Genomic DNA, 17,551 nt, shown 5'->3' with positions numbered 1-17,551 from the left:
AACCACTGCACCACCAGGGAAGCCCCTTGCTAATTTTTTTAACTGAGTGTCTACTAGGTCCTGAGAGAGCTGTGTTAAATCTCTAAGATAGTGGATTTGTCAGTTTTGCCGTTAATTCTGTCAGTTTTTTCTTTATATAGGGTGAGGCTATGATATTACCTCAATTACCATCATTATACGCCTATCATTATATCTATTCCCAGTTAATTGAATCTTTTGTTATTGAGTAGTCATTTATCCCTAATAACATTCTTTAACTTAAGGTTAAACTTTGGGATTTGTTTGTTCTTATTTTTCTAATTCTTTTAGGTGTAAGTTTAGATTGTTTGAGATTTTTCTTCTTTACTGAGGTAGGCTTTTATCACTATAAACTTCCCTTTTAGAACTGCTTTTGCTGTGTCCCATAGATTTTGGGTCATTGTTTTCATTTGTCTCCAGGCATTTTAAAATTTCCTCTTTGATTTCTTCAGTGACCTATTGGTTGTTTAGTAGCTTATTATTTAGCCTCGATCTGTTTGTGTTTTTGACAGTTTTTTCCTTGTAATTGACTTCTAGTCCCATACCATTTTGATTGGAAAAGGTGCTCAGTATGATTTCAATCTTCTTAAATTTACTGAGACTTTTTTCATGGCCTAGCACATGATCTATCCTGGAGAATGTTCCATGTACACTTGAAAAGAATGTATAGTCTGCTACTTTTGGATGGAATGTTTTATATATATCTATTAATTCCATCTTGTCTAATGTGTCAATTAAGGCCAATGTTTCCGTATTGATTTTCTGTCTGGATGATCTGTCCAATGATGTAAGTAGGGTGTTAAGAGTCCCCTACTATTATTGTACTACTGTCAATTTCTCCCTTTATGTCTGTTAGTATTTGCTTTATGTATTCAGGTGCTCTGTAGTTGGATTTTTAAAATCCAATCTATCTGTGACTTAACTAGCAAGTTTAGTTCAAATTACACATATTATGATCACTTACGTATTTGGAACTATTTCTTCCATTTTGTGTTGTCTCACTATTTTTCCCCTCTGATTCTTCTTTTCTGTCTTCCCTGATTTGACTTTTTTGGATTTTTTAATTTTTTTTTTAATTTTTAAATTTTTGGTCTACTATTTAGAAGTTAGGGTACTTTACTTCTCTTCTTTTAGTGGCTGCCCTTAATAATGATAATCTCTTGAATGACACAAGGACTTTAAAGCCCTTTAACTATTTAACTATATTCATTAATCCAACATTTTACATGGTTCATCTTTTCAGTATTTTATTTCAGTCTTATTTTATTCCACAAATTATTAGTTGTTTATAAAGACAGTGATTGTTTACCATTTACACATTTACCATCTTTTTGTTTACCATGCCTTCTTGAAGCTTAGATTTTTCTTTGTTTTTTCCCTCCTCCCTGAATTATATCCTTTAAATTTTAAATTCCTTAAGTAAGAGTTTATCTTTTGTTGGTAAATTCAGTCTTCAGTGGTCTGAGAGTGTCTTTATTCAAGAATTAAAGCAAAATAAAAGCTTAGCTAATTACAGAATTCTAGGTTAACAGTTCATTTTGCTCAGCCCTTTGAATATATTATGCAAATACCTTCAGGCTTCAGTATTAGTTTTCTATTACTGCCATAATGAATTACCACAACTTTAGTTACTTAAAAAAGCACAACTATACTGTCTCACAGTTCGATAGGTCAGAAGTCAGGCATAGGTCTCACTGGGCTAAAATCAAAGTGTTGGCAGGCTTCACTCCTTTCTGGAAGCTTTTGAGTTAATTTCCTTGTTCACTCCAGGTGTTGGCAGAATTCAGTTCCATGCAGTTAAAGAACTGAGTTCTCACTTTCTTCACTGGTTGTCAGCTAGAGGCCACCCTTAGCTCCTAGAAGCTTCTCACTTGCATCTCAGAACAAGCATAGGGCATCAAATTTTTCTCATGCTGCCATCTCTTATGTGATTAGATTGGGCTGACCTGGATAATCCTGGTTAATCTTCCCATCTGAAGGGTAACTTTTAACTTTTTTATTTTATATTGAGGTATAGCCAATTAACAATGTTGTGATAGTTTCAGGTGCAGAGCAAAGTGACTCAGCCATACATATACATGTATCCATTCTCCCCCAAACTCCCCTCCCATCCAAGCTGCCACATAACATGGAACAGAGTTCCCTGTGCTATACAGTACGTCCTTGTTGGTTATCCATCTTAAATATAGCAGTGTGTATATGTCGATCCCAAACTCCCTAACAATCCCTTCCCCTGACCCTGAAGGGTAACTTTAATCACATCTGCAAAATGCCTTTTGCCATGTAAGGTAATATATTAACAGGTTCAGGAGGTTAAGGTGTGGACATCTTTGCAATGAGCAGAGGGAGGACATTATACTGCCTACAACAAGAAATATGTTGTCAGTCTAATTGTCATTCTTTTGTAGATAGCTTGACTGTTCCCTCTGCCTGCTTTTAAGATCACCTCTTTGGTGGCCTACAGTTTCATTATGTTTCTTGGTATGGGTTGTTTCTTTTCTTATCCTTGTGAACACTGCCTCTCCTCCATTATCTTTTGACATTTCTATTAAACATATGCTAGATCTTTCAAATCAGTCCTCTCACCCTCAGCTCTGTACCACAGCCTCATGCACAGGCGTGTGAACACCTCAGCCCTCATGTTCAAGCTCCATCCCTGAAAACAGTCACCCCATGGCCATTCTTGATGAAGACTGTAGCATAGTCTACCCTTGGGAGAGAGACCCAAGGAAGAGTCCTGGAAGTAGACTTGGAGCTGTGTAAGCAGGAAATTAGAGTTTCCAGGTACCTAGTGGGTGGCTTAGAAGTGAGGTGTACAGGTTCCAAATGGACACATTCTCTTGACCTTGTGCATTCCTCACCTTGTGGAGATGGGCATGGCCAGAGGAAGGTGAGAGTGAGCCCCTCTCAAACCAGAAGTCCAAGGCGGGACTCCTCTTGCCCATATTCAAGGGCAGTAACATATGAGACAATAAACATGCTTCTTTTAAGATGAAGAATGCTGGCTAAGGTAAGATGAGGAGGAGGAAGTATTCTAGACAAGAGGTTGAGGATGTGAAGGTCAGGGAAGTTTGGAAGTATAGAGATATTGATTTCAGAATAGGAAAGAGATGCATGCTGAGATTAGCTGGCCACTACACTGCAGAAATCTGAAGTCAAATATGGCCACAGTCACAGTAGATTCAGCCTTTTTAAGAGCTCTCTGCACAGAATACTCTTCCAACTCTGTTCCCAATGTGCTGTGTCCCTAATTCACCTATCCTAAAAATTCTTCAGGTCTCAACTTGAGTTTCACTTTTTTTAAAAAGGACTTCCTCCCAACCCCAGATTAATTTATCCCTTTCCTCCTTATATTTTTCCAAAGAATCTGTAATTCCTCTTTTGTTATACCGAGTCACACTTGTTAAGATGTCCATAGCTGCCTTTCTGATTATTTCGGCTGAAAGCTTTAGGAAGACATTTGTCTTGTCCAGCATCGTATCCCCAGCACCAAGAAAGTGACTGAAATACATACATCTGGTGACCAAGATATATTTGGTGAATTAATAATTTAGCCTCATGGTGCCTGAGTGGCATTACTTGAAATAGCTGAATCCAAAAGGGGTAGCAGTAGAATATCGGCCGTCTGGTGTCCTTCCACTGCAAATAAGTTCATTTTACACATAATTTTCAGAGCCAGTTACTTTGACAAAGGTGATTTATTTTGATATATAAAGCACTTTATAAGATTCTCTAGAAAATCTAAAATCATCTTGTCGTCTTAATATGTTACACTATCATCATTTTACAAAATAAAAGGATTGGATTATATACTGGAAAATCTCTTCATTACATGTAAAACATTTTTGCTATTACCTATGGTAAAGAAGATAAAAGGACAACTTGAAGGAGAGGGAGAGGTCCTAAGAGTGCTTTAGTTGTTATCTACCCATCCCAACCCCAAGAGAGGAAGACAAAGATGAAGGCACTAAGATGATAGTTTATTTGACATATTCAAACCACTCTTTGAGTCACTGGTGGTCATTATTTGGTTAGTTCCTCCAAAGCAAGGTCATACCTGTTGTTAAAATGATGTGGAGGTTAATCAACAGAGCTGCCACTTGAGAGTTTCCTCCAAGGCTGCTGTGGAGAGAGCATCATTTGTCCTGAGTAATCCTGTACATGATCTTGCATGCAAGTCCACAAATACTGGGGCACAGCCTGTGTGTCACTAAAAATGACAAAGGTTTCAGGGCTGGAAACATTGTCAACCACACTGTTGTGGCAATCTACGGCTCCAGGATGCAATGGTGGGGGAACAATATTTAACTGATGACCCTTGCAGAAGGAGCCTGTGAGTACTTCAGCCTCAAACACATAGATCAGCTTATCTGTGGCAGACGTTTTCTTGATCCGGTGTGCTATGTTTTTGAGGTTCTTGGTGAAGTATATTCCAGCTCCATATTTTGGGTCTGATGAGAGAAAAAAAAATTAAAGATTATTATGATCTGACAAATCACATTGCCTATTTGGGTACTAAAATGTATTCACTCCCTAGTCCTCCAAATAATCACCACTTCCTGCTCTCAAGTCCCTGTGTCTGTAGCAAAGACACCCAACGTTGTTCACTTGTGGCAAATTAACACTAATATCACGAAAATAATGATAGCTTACATCTTAATATACCATTAGAGTTTATAGAGGAGTCTATGATTTACAAAGCATTTTTACATCGATTATCTTCAATTAATATGTGATTTGGGTAGGATCTCCATATAGCATGAAAAATCTGAGGTTCAGTGAGAGTATGACTTAAGTCAACTTACCAGCCGAGCAGCTAATAAAGACAGCATAATGGGGCTTCCCTGGTGGCGCAGCGGTTGAGAATCTGCCTGCCAATGCAGGGGACACGGGTTCGAGCCCTGGTCTGGGAGGATCCCACATGCCGTGGAGCAACTAGGCCCGTGAGCCACAACTACTGAGCCTGCGCGTCTGGAGCCTGTGCTCCACAACAAGAGAGGCTGCCATAGTGAGAGGCCTGCGCACCGCAATGAAGGGTGGCCCCCGCTTGCCACAACTAGAGAAAGCCCTCACACAGAAACAAAGATGCAACACAGCAAAAATAAATAAATTAATTAATAAACTCCTACCCCCAACATCTTAAAAAAAAAAAAAAGACAGCACAATGTAGGGAAGGTTCTGTTTCTATTAGAACATGGCCTGACTTCTACAAGCTACAAATAAGGATATGTCTAGAACTCTTGAGAATAGAGCTAGTGAAAAAAGCATGTAAGAAAGGCAAAGTGTCTTCCAAATTCATGGACAGCATTACAAGAAAAATATGTCAAAATAAGGGGAATGCTGAGCATATGAAGTAACGTTAGTGTGCATGCTACATTGTTCAGGAGGAGACACTCTGGATTTTGGGGACACAGACATCTGTTTACTAGTGGGATATTCTCTACTGTGGGGCAGGGATAGGTGTGGTAATACCAACCTCAAATAGGAGGCAAAGAATGAGACTTGGTTCCTCATCTACTGGCGCTTAGTCTAGGGATTTTTCCCTGTTCCAAAAGCTAATCCAAATAGATGAATCTCTAACTGAGGGATGTCAGTATTGACCAGACAGATGGAAGGAGCATTTGGAGGGTTCTAGCAGCTTCCCTGGTGTCCCTGAAATCACACCATGTAATCATTCACCTGCCCCATTAGTTCTGGCCCTTGAGACACACCCCAGTGAGGAACAGAAACCTCTCTAGATCTGCAGCTTGAAGTCACTTTACTGGATATGAGCAAGTGTCCTGGGCCTGGACACAATGCGGGGCGCTAAAACCCTGCCCGTCTGTTAGAGAGCATGGCTGAATATTAGAGAAAGAAAAGGTGTGTCCAGCTCCCTGAACCTCAGCCACAGTTGGAGCCTGAACCCGTCACATCCCAACCCCTCAGCCTGACTTCAGACCAAGCCCTGAGGCAGTTACTGAATGAACCCTGTCACAGAAAGACTCCTAAGGCTGGACTGAGCCTAGAACAGTCTGGGCTCTGGTCCATGTTCTCCCCTCCCTACACCCCAGCCCACAGTGGCCTGTAACCTGGGAACTCTGCATCCATACACATAGCCATGTCCTGGTTTGGGGGTGGCATCAGTGGAGCCATGGACACTGAGAATGGCAATCAGGCTTGGGGCCAGTCCCAGAGCAGGTCAGTGGGGTGCAGGGAACCACTGAGAAGCAGCAGGAAGGCTGGGGCCAACAGAAATAGGCAGTGATCACCCAGAGCATGAGCCTGGCAAAATAGCCCACAGAGAATTTCTACATGCTTTTGATCTAGGTGCATGCTCACCAGAAGTTTTCCATTCATCAGGCATCCTTAATACTGTGATACAAGGAGGATGTGCCCTATTCCAACCACTGGAAATGAATATTCTCCACACTGATATAAATGCTTGTCATCCGTCTTCTCTTCTCTGGAATATTAAGAACTCTCAGGAAGCTGAGGGCCAAACTCTGGTCCTCAAGGTAATAATCCCTGCTTAATGCCCTCTCTATCCCTACTTAGAGGGGGAAAAAAATGAAAACTTCTTTGAAGCCATATTCTCTTTCCCTCCTTCCCTTCCATTCTTCCCTCTCTCTTTCTTTACATTTACGTGGGACATAACCAAACACTGTTTCAGGTTCTAGAGCAGCACTGAACAATAAAAATGTAATGGAGGGCTTCCCTGGTGGCGCAGTGGTTGAGAGTCTGCCTGCCGATGCAGGGGACACGGGTTCGTGCCCCGGTCCGGGAAGATCCCACATGCTGCGGAGCGGCTGGGCCCATGAACCATGGCCGCTGAGCCTGCGCATCTGGAGCCTGTGCTCTGCAACGGGAGAGGCCACAACAGTGAGAGGCCTGCGTACCGCAAAAAAAAAAAAAAAAAAGTAATGGAAGCCACATATGTAATTTAAAATTTTCTAGTCACTGCATTAAAAAAGGTAAAATTAATAATATATTTTTAACCTATTATATCTAAAATGTTATCATTTCAACATGTAATCATAAAAATTACTGAGATATTTTACATTCTTTTCTTTGGCAGTGGTCTTTAAAATCCAGTATGTATTTGATACTTACAGCACATCTCAATTCAGATTAACCACATTTTAAATGCACAATATCCACATGTGGCCAGTGGCTACCATGATGGACTTGAGCTTCAAAAGTGACTAAGACATGTTCACAGAGAGAACTCCCCACATGTAAACAGATAAAATACAGTACAATTTTATGTGGCCAGAAAATATTTTGAGATAAAATTCAAAGATTTCTTTCTTGGGGGTTTCTTCTTGCTCCTCATTCCTCTACCCATTGAGTTCTTGCTACTTATCACCTCAGAGGCAAAAAGAATAAAATTTAGAACAAACTCAATTGAATATACATATATATGATATATACGTGTATGTATACATAAATGACAAAATTATTTTTAATCAAGTGGAGAATACAGTCATAGAAGTCTGGCTTTCAGAGTTAGGTTTTCTGAGAGAGAAAAAGGAGTTTTTTTGAACCAAAAGGCTAAAAGCCTGAAGGATTTAGAGCATGGAGTTTATATCATATATGAGAGAGGAAAGAATACAAGATATTCTAAAGCAGTTTTCTCACTTCAAGATAAAAGTTTTGGGTTTCCGTGGTGGCGCAGTGGTTAAGAATCTGCCTGCCAATGCAGGGGACACGGGTTCGAGCCCTGGTCCGGGAAGATCCCACATGCTGCGGAGCAACTAAGCCTGTGCACCACAACTACTGAGCCTGTGCTCTAGAGCCCACGAGCCACAACTACTGAAGCCCACACGCCTAGAGCCCGTGCTCCACAACAAGAGAAGCCACTGCAATGAGAAGCCTGCGCGCCACAACAAAGGGTAGCCCCTGCTCGCTGCAACTAGAGAAAGCCTGCACACAGCAACAAAGACCCAACTCAGCCAAAACTAAATAAATAAGTTAATTCAAAAAAGAAAGATAAAAGTTTTTCCTTCTACCTGGTGGGAAGAGAAGAATCAGAGAGGACACGCCTAGAGCTCTTGGGGACTCTGAGAACTTGCTCACTTTACTGCCCCACTCCCTTGAAAGAGCCCTGGGAGCCAAGATGTAGCAGAATAATAGAAATCTCAGAAAAACTGGAGGGACTTCCACAGCAGAAGGGACCATTGCCTGACCCCGCTGAGTGCAGCCCCTCACCCAGCCTGGCACTTGAGTGGAAAGTAGCAATGGCTGGGAAGATGTCCAGAACAGGTGAGGACAGCCCCCGCAAGAGCCCTCATTTCAACTTGGAGGATGAGCACACTCAAAAGTTTCCTGTGCTGCAGGAGGCGCACAGACATGGCCTGGAAACGATTTCCCCCGGCATGAAAAACAGAGCAGCCTGTGTAGACACTACCTAAGAGCAAAGGGCATTGGAAATTTAAGTCTGGGAAGGTGCTAATGACCAAAGCCCAGGGTGGTTTACCTACCAGAGGACACTGGGGTCAGAGGACAGATGGGGGGCCATAAGCTAGACCACCCTCCCCACAATGCCTGCCCACCATCTAGAGCAATCTCAGGAATATTAGGAGAAGAAAGGGCAAAGCCTTGCAGGAACTGAGTTTAAACACCACATGGGGACTTCCCTGTGGTCCAGTGGCTAAGACTCTGTGCTCCCAATGCAGGGGGCCTGGGTTCAATCCCTGGTCAGGGAACTAGATCCCACATGCCACAACTAAGAGTTCGCATGCTGCAACTAAAAGATCCCACATGCTGCAACTAAGACCCGATGCAGCTAAATAAATAAATATTTTTAAAAAACCAACCCAAATGGACTAAGAAAACTCTGAAAATGACTGAGTTCATCCTGAACTGTCAAGAGGGAGTTTTCCATATCTGTGGACATGGGCGCGTGAAAGCTAAAGTTCAGTTATAGAACCATAAAGAAAACAAGTCCCACACCTGAGATGTGTGGGACTGTAAATTTTTGTACTTGTTAGATTTACAGATGTAACAAAGAAATGAAGGAAGTACAGAGGCACACAGGGAAGCAACTGGCTGGGCCTGCAGGAGCTGCAGAAGGTGTCAAACAGGAGATGCCATTTGAACTATAGCTTGAAGAAGGAAGAGGAGTTCGCAGGTCTAGAAAGGGTGAGGACGGAAGGCATTCCACGTGGAAAGGCACAGAGGCGTGAAAGCATACAGCACGTATTTAGGAAGCTCTAAGAAGTTCACAGCTAGTGTGTTGAGGAATATAGTAAGTGATAAGCTGGTGAAATAACGTGGGACCAAGGCCTTAAATGCTCTGCTAAGGAGTTTGGGTTTTTTACCTTGTAGGCAACTAAAAATGCAGATGTTAAACGGGCGTGTAATTTTTTAGCATGCTAATTCTGGTAGCAGAGTAAAGCACAGGTCAGATGGTTTTGAGGCAAGGAAAGGACCAGGTAATGGTCTAGGCTTAGGGGAAGATGAACTAAAGCAGTAGGAACAGAGAGGTAAGTCTGGACTGAGAATTTTATTGAGAATCACTAGAACTGCATGACTGCCTCAATATGAGAGTGAGAGAAAGGAAGGAATGGAGGATGATAAAGTTTCCAGCCTAGGAGACCTGGTAGATGGATGGGGGTATTAGCCAGGTTAGGGAATATGGGGGGGGTGGGGTGGGGGGAGCCCCTTTCTTAAGGAAAAGTATGGCCAAGAAAAGCGTTCAGTTTGAGGTGGTTATGGGACATCTAGGTAGAGATGTCCAAAAGACAGAAATATGGGCCTGCGGGTCCGGAGAAACGGAGGGGGTTAGAGTTACAAATTTGCAAGTCATCACCATAGAGGTAGGAGTTGAAGTCATGGGAATAGGTATAATCACATGAGGGGACACTGTAGAGGAAAAAGAGCAAAGGTTCCTTCAGAACTCCAGAAAATACCAACATTTAAAAAAAGGACAACAGATGGACTCACTAGATTATAAATTATAAGGGCAGGAACTCTATTTTGTTTCACCGTTGTATCCCTCCCACCTAGCACAGGGCCTGACTCTTAGAATGGTTTTCAATAAATACTTATGGAATGAATGAATGAATCCAATAAAGAAACTGCAAGCATGCAGGCACATTCTTGCTGCATTCATCCAAGTCTTACAAGCAAGAGATGAATTCAGAATAGAACTGGCTAGAATGCAAGAAAGATAGAAATAAATAAATAAAGCTTTGTTAATAGAAGCCCCCTCTACCAACACAAGGCATCTAAGTTTACTGAGAGTGCCATAATTTGGAACCATGCAGGTGTGAAAAAGCCAGGAACCTTTACACTCCAAATGAAAACTAGGTTAAAAAAAATGAGCTGCTCAGTGGTGACAAAATTGTTGTCTCCAGGGTTTCTCAGGCACGTTCAGTTAAACGTTCTCACCAGACACATTGGCACAAGTCACATTATGAGTATTATCTCCCCACTGAGTCTGAATTGCCTGAATTCCCTCAAGGCAGTAGATGTTAAGCTAAAGGCTAGGGAAGTGGGCAGAGCACAGAGGCCAGTAGGTAAAAGACGAGAATCTTAAGGCTTAAAGACTAGATGGAGACAAGCTATTTGGCTGGGTTAAAAAGACACAAACTTGACCAGAAATAAACAGGCCTCATGCTGCTTAGTTTTTAAAGGAATCGTATGGCTGAAAAAAACTACAAGTCCAGCTATCAGTAGCCTGGGAGCATTCTAGATCCCTAGGGCAATCCATAGACCCCTGGTAGGCAGTTCACCTACAAATGACCAAGGGCGGCAATACATAAGGAAGATTTTTCCCAGAGTGCAAAACAAGGGTCTTACTCCACTCCCAGAATAGAATACTATACCGGTCCAGCAGCACGTGGTTAGTGGTATAGACCAGTGACTTGTGTGTTTTCCTTTCTCCCTTTTCGAACTGGGAGTTTTTATTGCGGTTTTCCTGTGCCTTCTCATATCGTTGTATAATGAATGTATTAGGACAATTACCTTGCCTTTAAGCTTTAAGAAAGTACTGTCTGGACTTGAGGCTGATGATGAGTTAAGATGAGACTTTGGGACAGTCCTCCTTGGGAGGATGGTGTGTGTCTTAGCTACTTGGGGAAGAAATATGTGCACAGATGTGGGGTAGGCAGTTAGCAGTGTCTGCCACAGAACTGAAAAGAGGGCACTCGCTGGATTTGAAAAATATGAGGATTGTGATGTTCTTAGAGTAGTTTAAGTCGAAACAGAAGGGGCAGGGGTGGAGTGCAGAGATGCCAGTTACAATGGGTTTAGGAGCAAATGGAAGTCGTGAATTTTTAAGATTTTGCCAGTGAAAGGATCATACTGATCATCACCTTCCTGGTTACACTCCAAAACTTCTTGGTGGGGATTCATTTATCAATTTTTACCCCCAGGTGAAAAATTGTTCAGGTCCAAGTTTTACCCTGGGTATTACTTATGTTTTCTCTGGGGCAAAGAGATGATTTCCAGACCCTTTGCTTTCCAGAAATCAAGCCTTGGAGTAGGCTCTGCAGCAAGGATCATGCTACGTATTTGAAAGGTGAAGATCAAAAGCCACATATATATATTTTTTAAGCCACATATTTAATGGACCAGGCAAGATCAAGCTGCCTCGTTAGTATCCTCCATGATGATTACTAAACTTCTTAGCTTCTTATGGAGAGATTTAAAAGAGAAAATATAGCTGTAAAGTATGCAATATTTTTGTACAACTGACACATAGAAGCTTCTACACGTAGAACCCCCATAACTGAGATGATGCCTAATTCATTCGCTGGCAGCTACTGGAAATGAAGAGGATGGAAGAGAAAAGACCAACTTTATTATATTCAGGAAAATGCTCTTTTAATTAAGGGAGGAAGATGGTTTGGTAGTGTTGATAATAATTTCGTTGAGATAAGAAAAAAAAAAAGCTCCAGGGTGCTCTCTGCAGATAGGACACAAACACAGAAAGGGGAAAAACAGTGAACTGTAGCTCTTACTGCAAACACTTTCATCAACATAAAAGCCACCAGCCACAGTATACGCGAAGGAAAAATTTTAAATATGATCCTTTGCAAATAACTTTACCACTAAATCCCAGTTGTAAATGACCCCCTTACCAAAGCAACAAATGCTGTTAGTGGTGAGTCATCTGCTGATGTCTGCTCACCAATTCCCACAGAGTAACCCCGATTATGAGGGACTGACACCTACCGCAGGGCACCGAGTACATTCTGTGAAAGCCGACTCTGCATACCATTTTGCAGAACTGGTGTGGGACTTGCTGAAACAACCTGTGGCTCACAGGTTTCCCATGGGCTCTCTCTTCCATCATTTTCTTCCTTCTTTGGAAGGCAGCCATGAGAAGCGCATTGTCTATCTTCTCCACCTACAGCCCAAGGAGATGAAAAACTGAAAAAGAAACTGGAGAACTGCTACTTAAATTGCCTGCTACTCTGCTTCAAAAATAAAGGCACTTATGTGCATATTACTTTGCATGTGATTTGCTTTTCATATAAAGTTGCCTAAGAGTCTCTCCTGGCCCCAACCCTCTCCTATTTTGACTTCTATCTCTTCAAAATTCCCTGTCCCTTCTTAGATAAAAATTCCCTGAGCAATCACTATGTGATTGCTGGTAATGAAATGGTCAACTGCAGACACAGTCTTTGCCCTCTTAAAGTTCATAGTTTAGTGAGAGCTAAAAATAGGTAAATAATTATAAGTGTGATAAATGCTATTGCATTTCTTTTATTTTGCTTCAAGATAGGCAGGTAGCTTATCTCTGAGTCTTGGTCTATGCTTCTGTACATCCTGACATCATTTCTACCACATTGATTCCAATTATACCTCTCATACCTGCCCATCCCTGCCCTCCTTTCAGACTAATTCCTAGGATTCCAGGTCACTGAGCAGTTAGCTTAGAGTCATTAGCAGGTGAGTTCTTCTCTTGGCTATAGAACCAAGTGATAGCAGATAAGTCAAATTCTTCCCTTAATTAAGTATACCTTTATAACCCCCAAACCACAGTCTTCAAACTGTTTCTTTTGATGCTGAATTTCTCGAGTTGAAAGATTTAGGCATTTCAAAAATGCATTTTTCTTCATTTGATTCTGGTTTTCTGGTTGCTGATCAGTCTGCTGCCCTAAAAATGAGTAACATAAAACTTTGTCTCAGTGCTCTGTGAGAGGGAAAGGTTTGTAAGGAAATTAAATGAGGAAATTCCCTGGCGGTCCAGTGGTTAGGACTCAGTGCTTTCACTGCCAGGGCCTGGGTTCGATCCCTGGTCGTGGAACTAAGATCCTGCAAGCCATGCCACATGGCCAAATAAGTAAATAAATAAATAAACAGAAATTAAATGAAACAAATTATAAAAATTTGGAGGAATATATAAGCAGTTTAACTTGTATGCCTCATATGTTTAGGACATGCAAGGACAGCTATAATACCATGAGAAGTCATAGGATAAAATAGGGGGTTAATAAATTTGTCCTCAAGACTTCCTTGGTGGTCCAGTGGTTAAGACTCCACGCTTCCACTGCATGGGGCTCAGGTTTGAGCCCTGGTCCAGGAAGTTCCAGATGCCGCGGGGTGCGGGCAAATTAATTAATTAATTAATTAATTAATTAATTAATCGAGCTCAAGAAAAAAGTTACATCCCATGGGAGGCAGAATCTCCCACAGAATAAATAAATAAATAAATAAATTTGTCCTCAGATGATTTGGATTATGAAGCTGAGGGGATAAGAGAAAAAAGAGCATTAATATATACTCCCCCCATCAATGCTGTAATGATGATATATAGTTGTATTGCTAATAGGAAATGTAGTTCTAGCCAGGATGCCAATCAACAAAAAAACATAAGCATAAGAAAATGTTAAGGGGTGATGGAAAACGGTATGACATTTATGTAACACTTCAAAGTTTTCAAAACAGTTTTGTATCTCTACCTCATTTGGGCATTGCAAACCACCACTGAAATAATTAACACAGTTTTACAAATAGGGAAATTGAAACTCAGAGAAGTTAAGTGACTTGTTCAATATCACAAAGCTAATAAGTACAGATCCAAGATTATAAACCTGGCTTTCACCAGTGCTTTCTGTAAGGGGCAAGGCAGAATATTTAGTATATATGTTATTCATAGGCCACCCAACCAAGAAGAACAAAATTTGGAGATTAATAGTTTATGGTGTCATGTCTTTCCTCCCTTCCTTCCTTTTCCCTCTTTTTCTTCCTTCTTTCCTTCCTTAACTTCTTTCCTTCTTTCCTATTTTACATTCAAGGGACAACCTTTTATTGCCCAAAGGAGCTCCTTACTGGACTAAATACACATGTGGACATATGAAAACACCAAAAAAGGCTTCTTTTCTTTCAGTTTACCTTCCATTTGACTTAAGACCAAGTATACTAAAATGACCTAATCCCTAGCACATTATCTAATTGAGTGGGCTCAATTTAACCACAAAAAGCAGATGATAAATTCAGAGAAACTTATAGAGAGCCAAGTTGTAAATCCGGAAAGCAGGAGAGCAGGAGGAACATAACTCCATAGCAGAGGAACACCAAAGCCAAGACATTTCAAAGGAAGAGACTGTAAATTAAATCTGGAGAGCAATAGCTCACATTTATAAAGTATAGTATTAGAGTTCAGTTCTCTTGAGTTCAGCAAGCATTTACTGAGCTCCTATTACATGCCAGGCACTGAGCTGGGCACCAGAAACTCAAAGATCCACGAAGTCCTGCTATCAGAAACACTCACCAGGAAGGATTAAAAGAGAACCATAAAAGAGGAGATGCCTAACTTCTATTATTTAAAACATAATGGTCTGGTAGATAGCTGATGTTCCCTGTAGTAATAACTCATTTCAAAGTTATCCATTTTGTTAATGTAGATCTTAACCTGATTAAGAGGGGCTGAGCCTCTATGAACCTCTGAAACGCTGCTGTAGAATAATATGCTTAGTCATCAACTGCCAAAAAATTCCACCTTGCAGCAGAGCAAGGGACTTAACGTGACTAAATTGCGAACAGCTAGGAGAATGGGCCAACTTTACGAATGCAGTTAAAGTAATGTCACAAGTTTTACAGAAGATCAGTGTTATTTTCTATCTCGTTCTCTTGAGAAGTGTCAATGTCAGTTTAAAGACCCACATTCACTACATTTTAAGAGCTAAGTAGAAATCATAATCTTGGCTCTCATTCTTGAGTATTATTTTTGTCCATGTTTTTTGACACTGGGTTTTCTGTGGACTATAGATACAACATTTATTGCAAACTCCCACTCACTTTGACCATATCTGCCTGAACTATTTTTACAAACACATGGTGAAAATAAGGCGTTCTCTGAAGTTTTACATCTGAATTTTTGCACTAAAGTCACTCTCCATGTTACAACCAGCGATCTTTCTAAAATACAAATCTGACCTTGTCTTTGCTTAAAATCATTCAAGGCTCTCCATATGTTTCAAGAAAAACTCTGAATACTTTCATGTGATTTATAAAGTCTTGCATAACCTAGGCCCAGCTATGGTCTGATTTCTTGAAAGTTTCTTTCTTTGCCTTACTAACTCCTACCTGTTCTTCACTTCTCCATTTGTGACACATCCCCTGAGAAGCTTTCCCCTTACCTCCCAAGTCTGGGTTAGGTGCCTCACCTAGTTGTTTCCAGAGCACTTTCACCTTCCTGTTCATAACTAACCTGCTTACCTCTCAGTTTCCCCAGTTAGGTTTTGAGTGGGAACAATGTTCATCTTATCACTGTATCCCAAGCACCTAGCACAATGCTTCACATAACACGGATGCAATACACATTAGTTGAATAAATGAAAGAAATAAGCCTCAATTTCCCAAGGCAGTATTTTCAATGGTATGATTTCCCAGTTAGCTCTAGGGCTAAGTTAAAAGGATCTCTCCAGACCCAAATTCCCACAGTCATCCCGATGGATTTTGCCCCATTGAATGTGTGATACTTGAGTGGACCTCACAGTACCAGTGAAATTTACTCTGGTGGGAAGGCTTAAAGTAATTTTAGGGCTCCTAACGCTGCCAGCAATAAATAATTGCAATAAAACTCAATTAAAGAAATGAATTAAGTAAGTGGAATGTGTCTGCATTTGAATGCTCCATCTGCAGAATTAGGGATGTACTTTTTTCCCTAGAGCCTGGGCTTGGGTTATCCTGGGCTTTCCTCATAATTGCCTCTTAGGCAATCCATGTCATCATCAGTAAACCCAATCGTGTGTGTGTGTGTGTGTGTGTGTGTGTGTGTGTGTGTTTTCATTTACTAATAATTAACCCTGCTGGTAGAAAGAGCCAAAAAAAGGTTATAAAAGTTATGGCCTAACAGACCCAGCATGGTTTGTCTCTCTCCTCTTCCATTCTATCTCTCACGCACTTACACACATGCACGCTCACGCCCCAAAGCTGGAAGGGCTGACTTTCCAACTTAATTGAAAGTTACTCACCTGACAAGCTCCAAAGGACTCGCTCCTTTTTTCTTGCCATTTCCTCTTGAACTTCACACAGCATATGTTCAATGTTCATAACTGCCTTAATGAGGTCAGCCTGGGCTCCTTTAATCTCTAAATGTGCCCTTCCCGGGCTTATAATCTCTGAGATAGAGACCCATGAGGTTTTCTGAAGCTGAGACAAATAGTCATGTTTCTTTTTCCCGAGGTAGAGGATATGCATATCCTCAATGATGTGGTGGTCCTGGAGGGTCAGTATCCTCTGGATCCATGCTTGGGCCTCATCTATCTTTTCCTGATCGGGTCCCATCAGATTGAGGACAGGAGATCTATTTCCTCTCTTCTCTCTGGTCCCCTGGGGGACTGAAAACACTATCATAAGCAACCACAGAAGGTAGGTGGGTTTTAAATCAGTACAGAACAAAACACCATAGCCACTGTTTGCCCTGAGCATCCTTAGCAGTAGCAGCTCCAATTAAGTACCTATCTCTGAGAGCTTTGCTGGGTACAAAGAAAATCTAAATGTATAGTTTACAGTCTCCTTGGGGACACAGAGTTTAGCTTATCATGTCTTGGCCCTGCTGTTGCATTTGTCAGTTTACAGATGAGTTCACCTTGTAATCTCATCCTGGATGCTAACCAACTATTATTTCTTGCTGAATGGGATTTTCCGTAAACTCTTGTTACAACCAGGTTTAAAATCAAATATCTCTGAAAGTCATAGATAAAGCCAATTTTTGAAAAATTGGAAATTATCATAGTATAATGAAACAAAGAAATACCCATAACTTCACTACCTGGGATTCCTTTTTATGTCTTATCTGTATATGACAGGACATTTTGCACCTCCACAACCAACATTTGGAGTTCAGTGCTGCTAAACAATGGAATATTATAGCAATGAAAAGGAGTAAACTTTAACTACATGGATAAATCTCAGAAACATATTTTGAGGGGAAAAAGTAAGTTGAACACTTAGTATTTCTAGGCATTATTCTAAGTGCTTTACATGTATTATTTTATTCAATTCTCACAATCCTATGAAACACGTACTATTAGTAGGACCCATATTACAAACGAGGAAACTGATTCAGAAAGTTATTAAGTAACATGCCCATAGT

The 17,551-nt window shown here is 40.9% G+C and overlaps 1 protein-coding gene across 1 annotated transcript in view; it reads right to left on the bottom strand.

Moving 5' to 3' along the window:
* Positions 1-3,977: 3,977 nt before the first annotated feature.
* PARP9 (poly(ADP-ribose) polymerase family member 9) overlaps positions 3,978-17,551 on the bottom strand; it is a 31,762-nt gene continuing 18,188 nt past the window's right edge. Inside the window, exons 8-11 of the mRNA XM_082624233.1 lie at positions 16,428-16,793; positions 12,969-13,105; positions 12,178-12,352; positions 3,978-4,469 (exon numbers count right to left, since the gene is read on the bottom strand). Of these exons, the coding sequence (XP_082480359.1) occupies positions 4,099-4,469; positions 12,178-12,352; positions 12,969-13,105; positions 16,428-16,793 (1,049 nt within the window). The 3' untranslated portion in view covers positions 3,978-4,098. The remainder of the gene's footprint in view (positions 4,470-12,177; positions 12,353-12,968; positions 13,106-16,427; positions 16,794-17,551) is intronic.

The sequence above is a fragment of the Mesoplodon mirus genome (genome assembly GCF_964341445.2).
Source record: "Mesoplodon mirus genome assembly, chromosome: 6".
NCBI classification, from domain to species: Eukaryota; Metazoa; Chordata; class Mammalia; order Artiodactyla; family Ziphiidae; genus Mesoplodon; species Mesoplodon mirus.
This window is presented reverse-complemented; position numbering and strand designations above follow the sequence as displayed.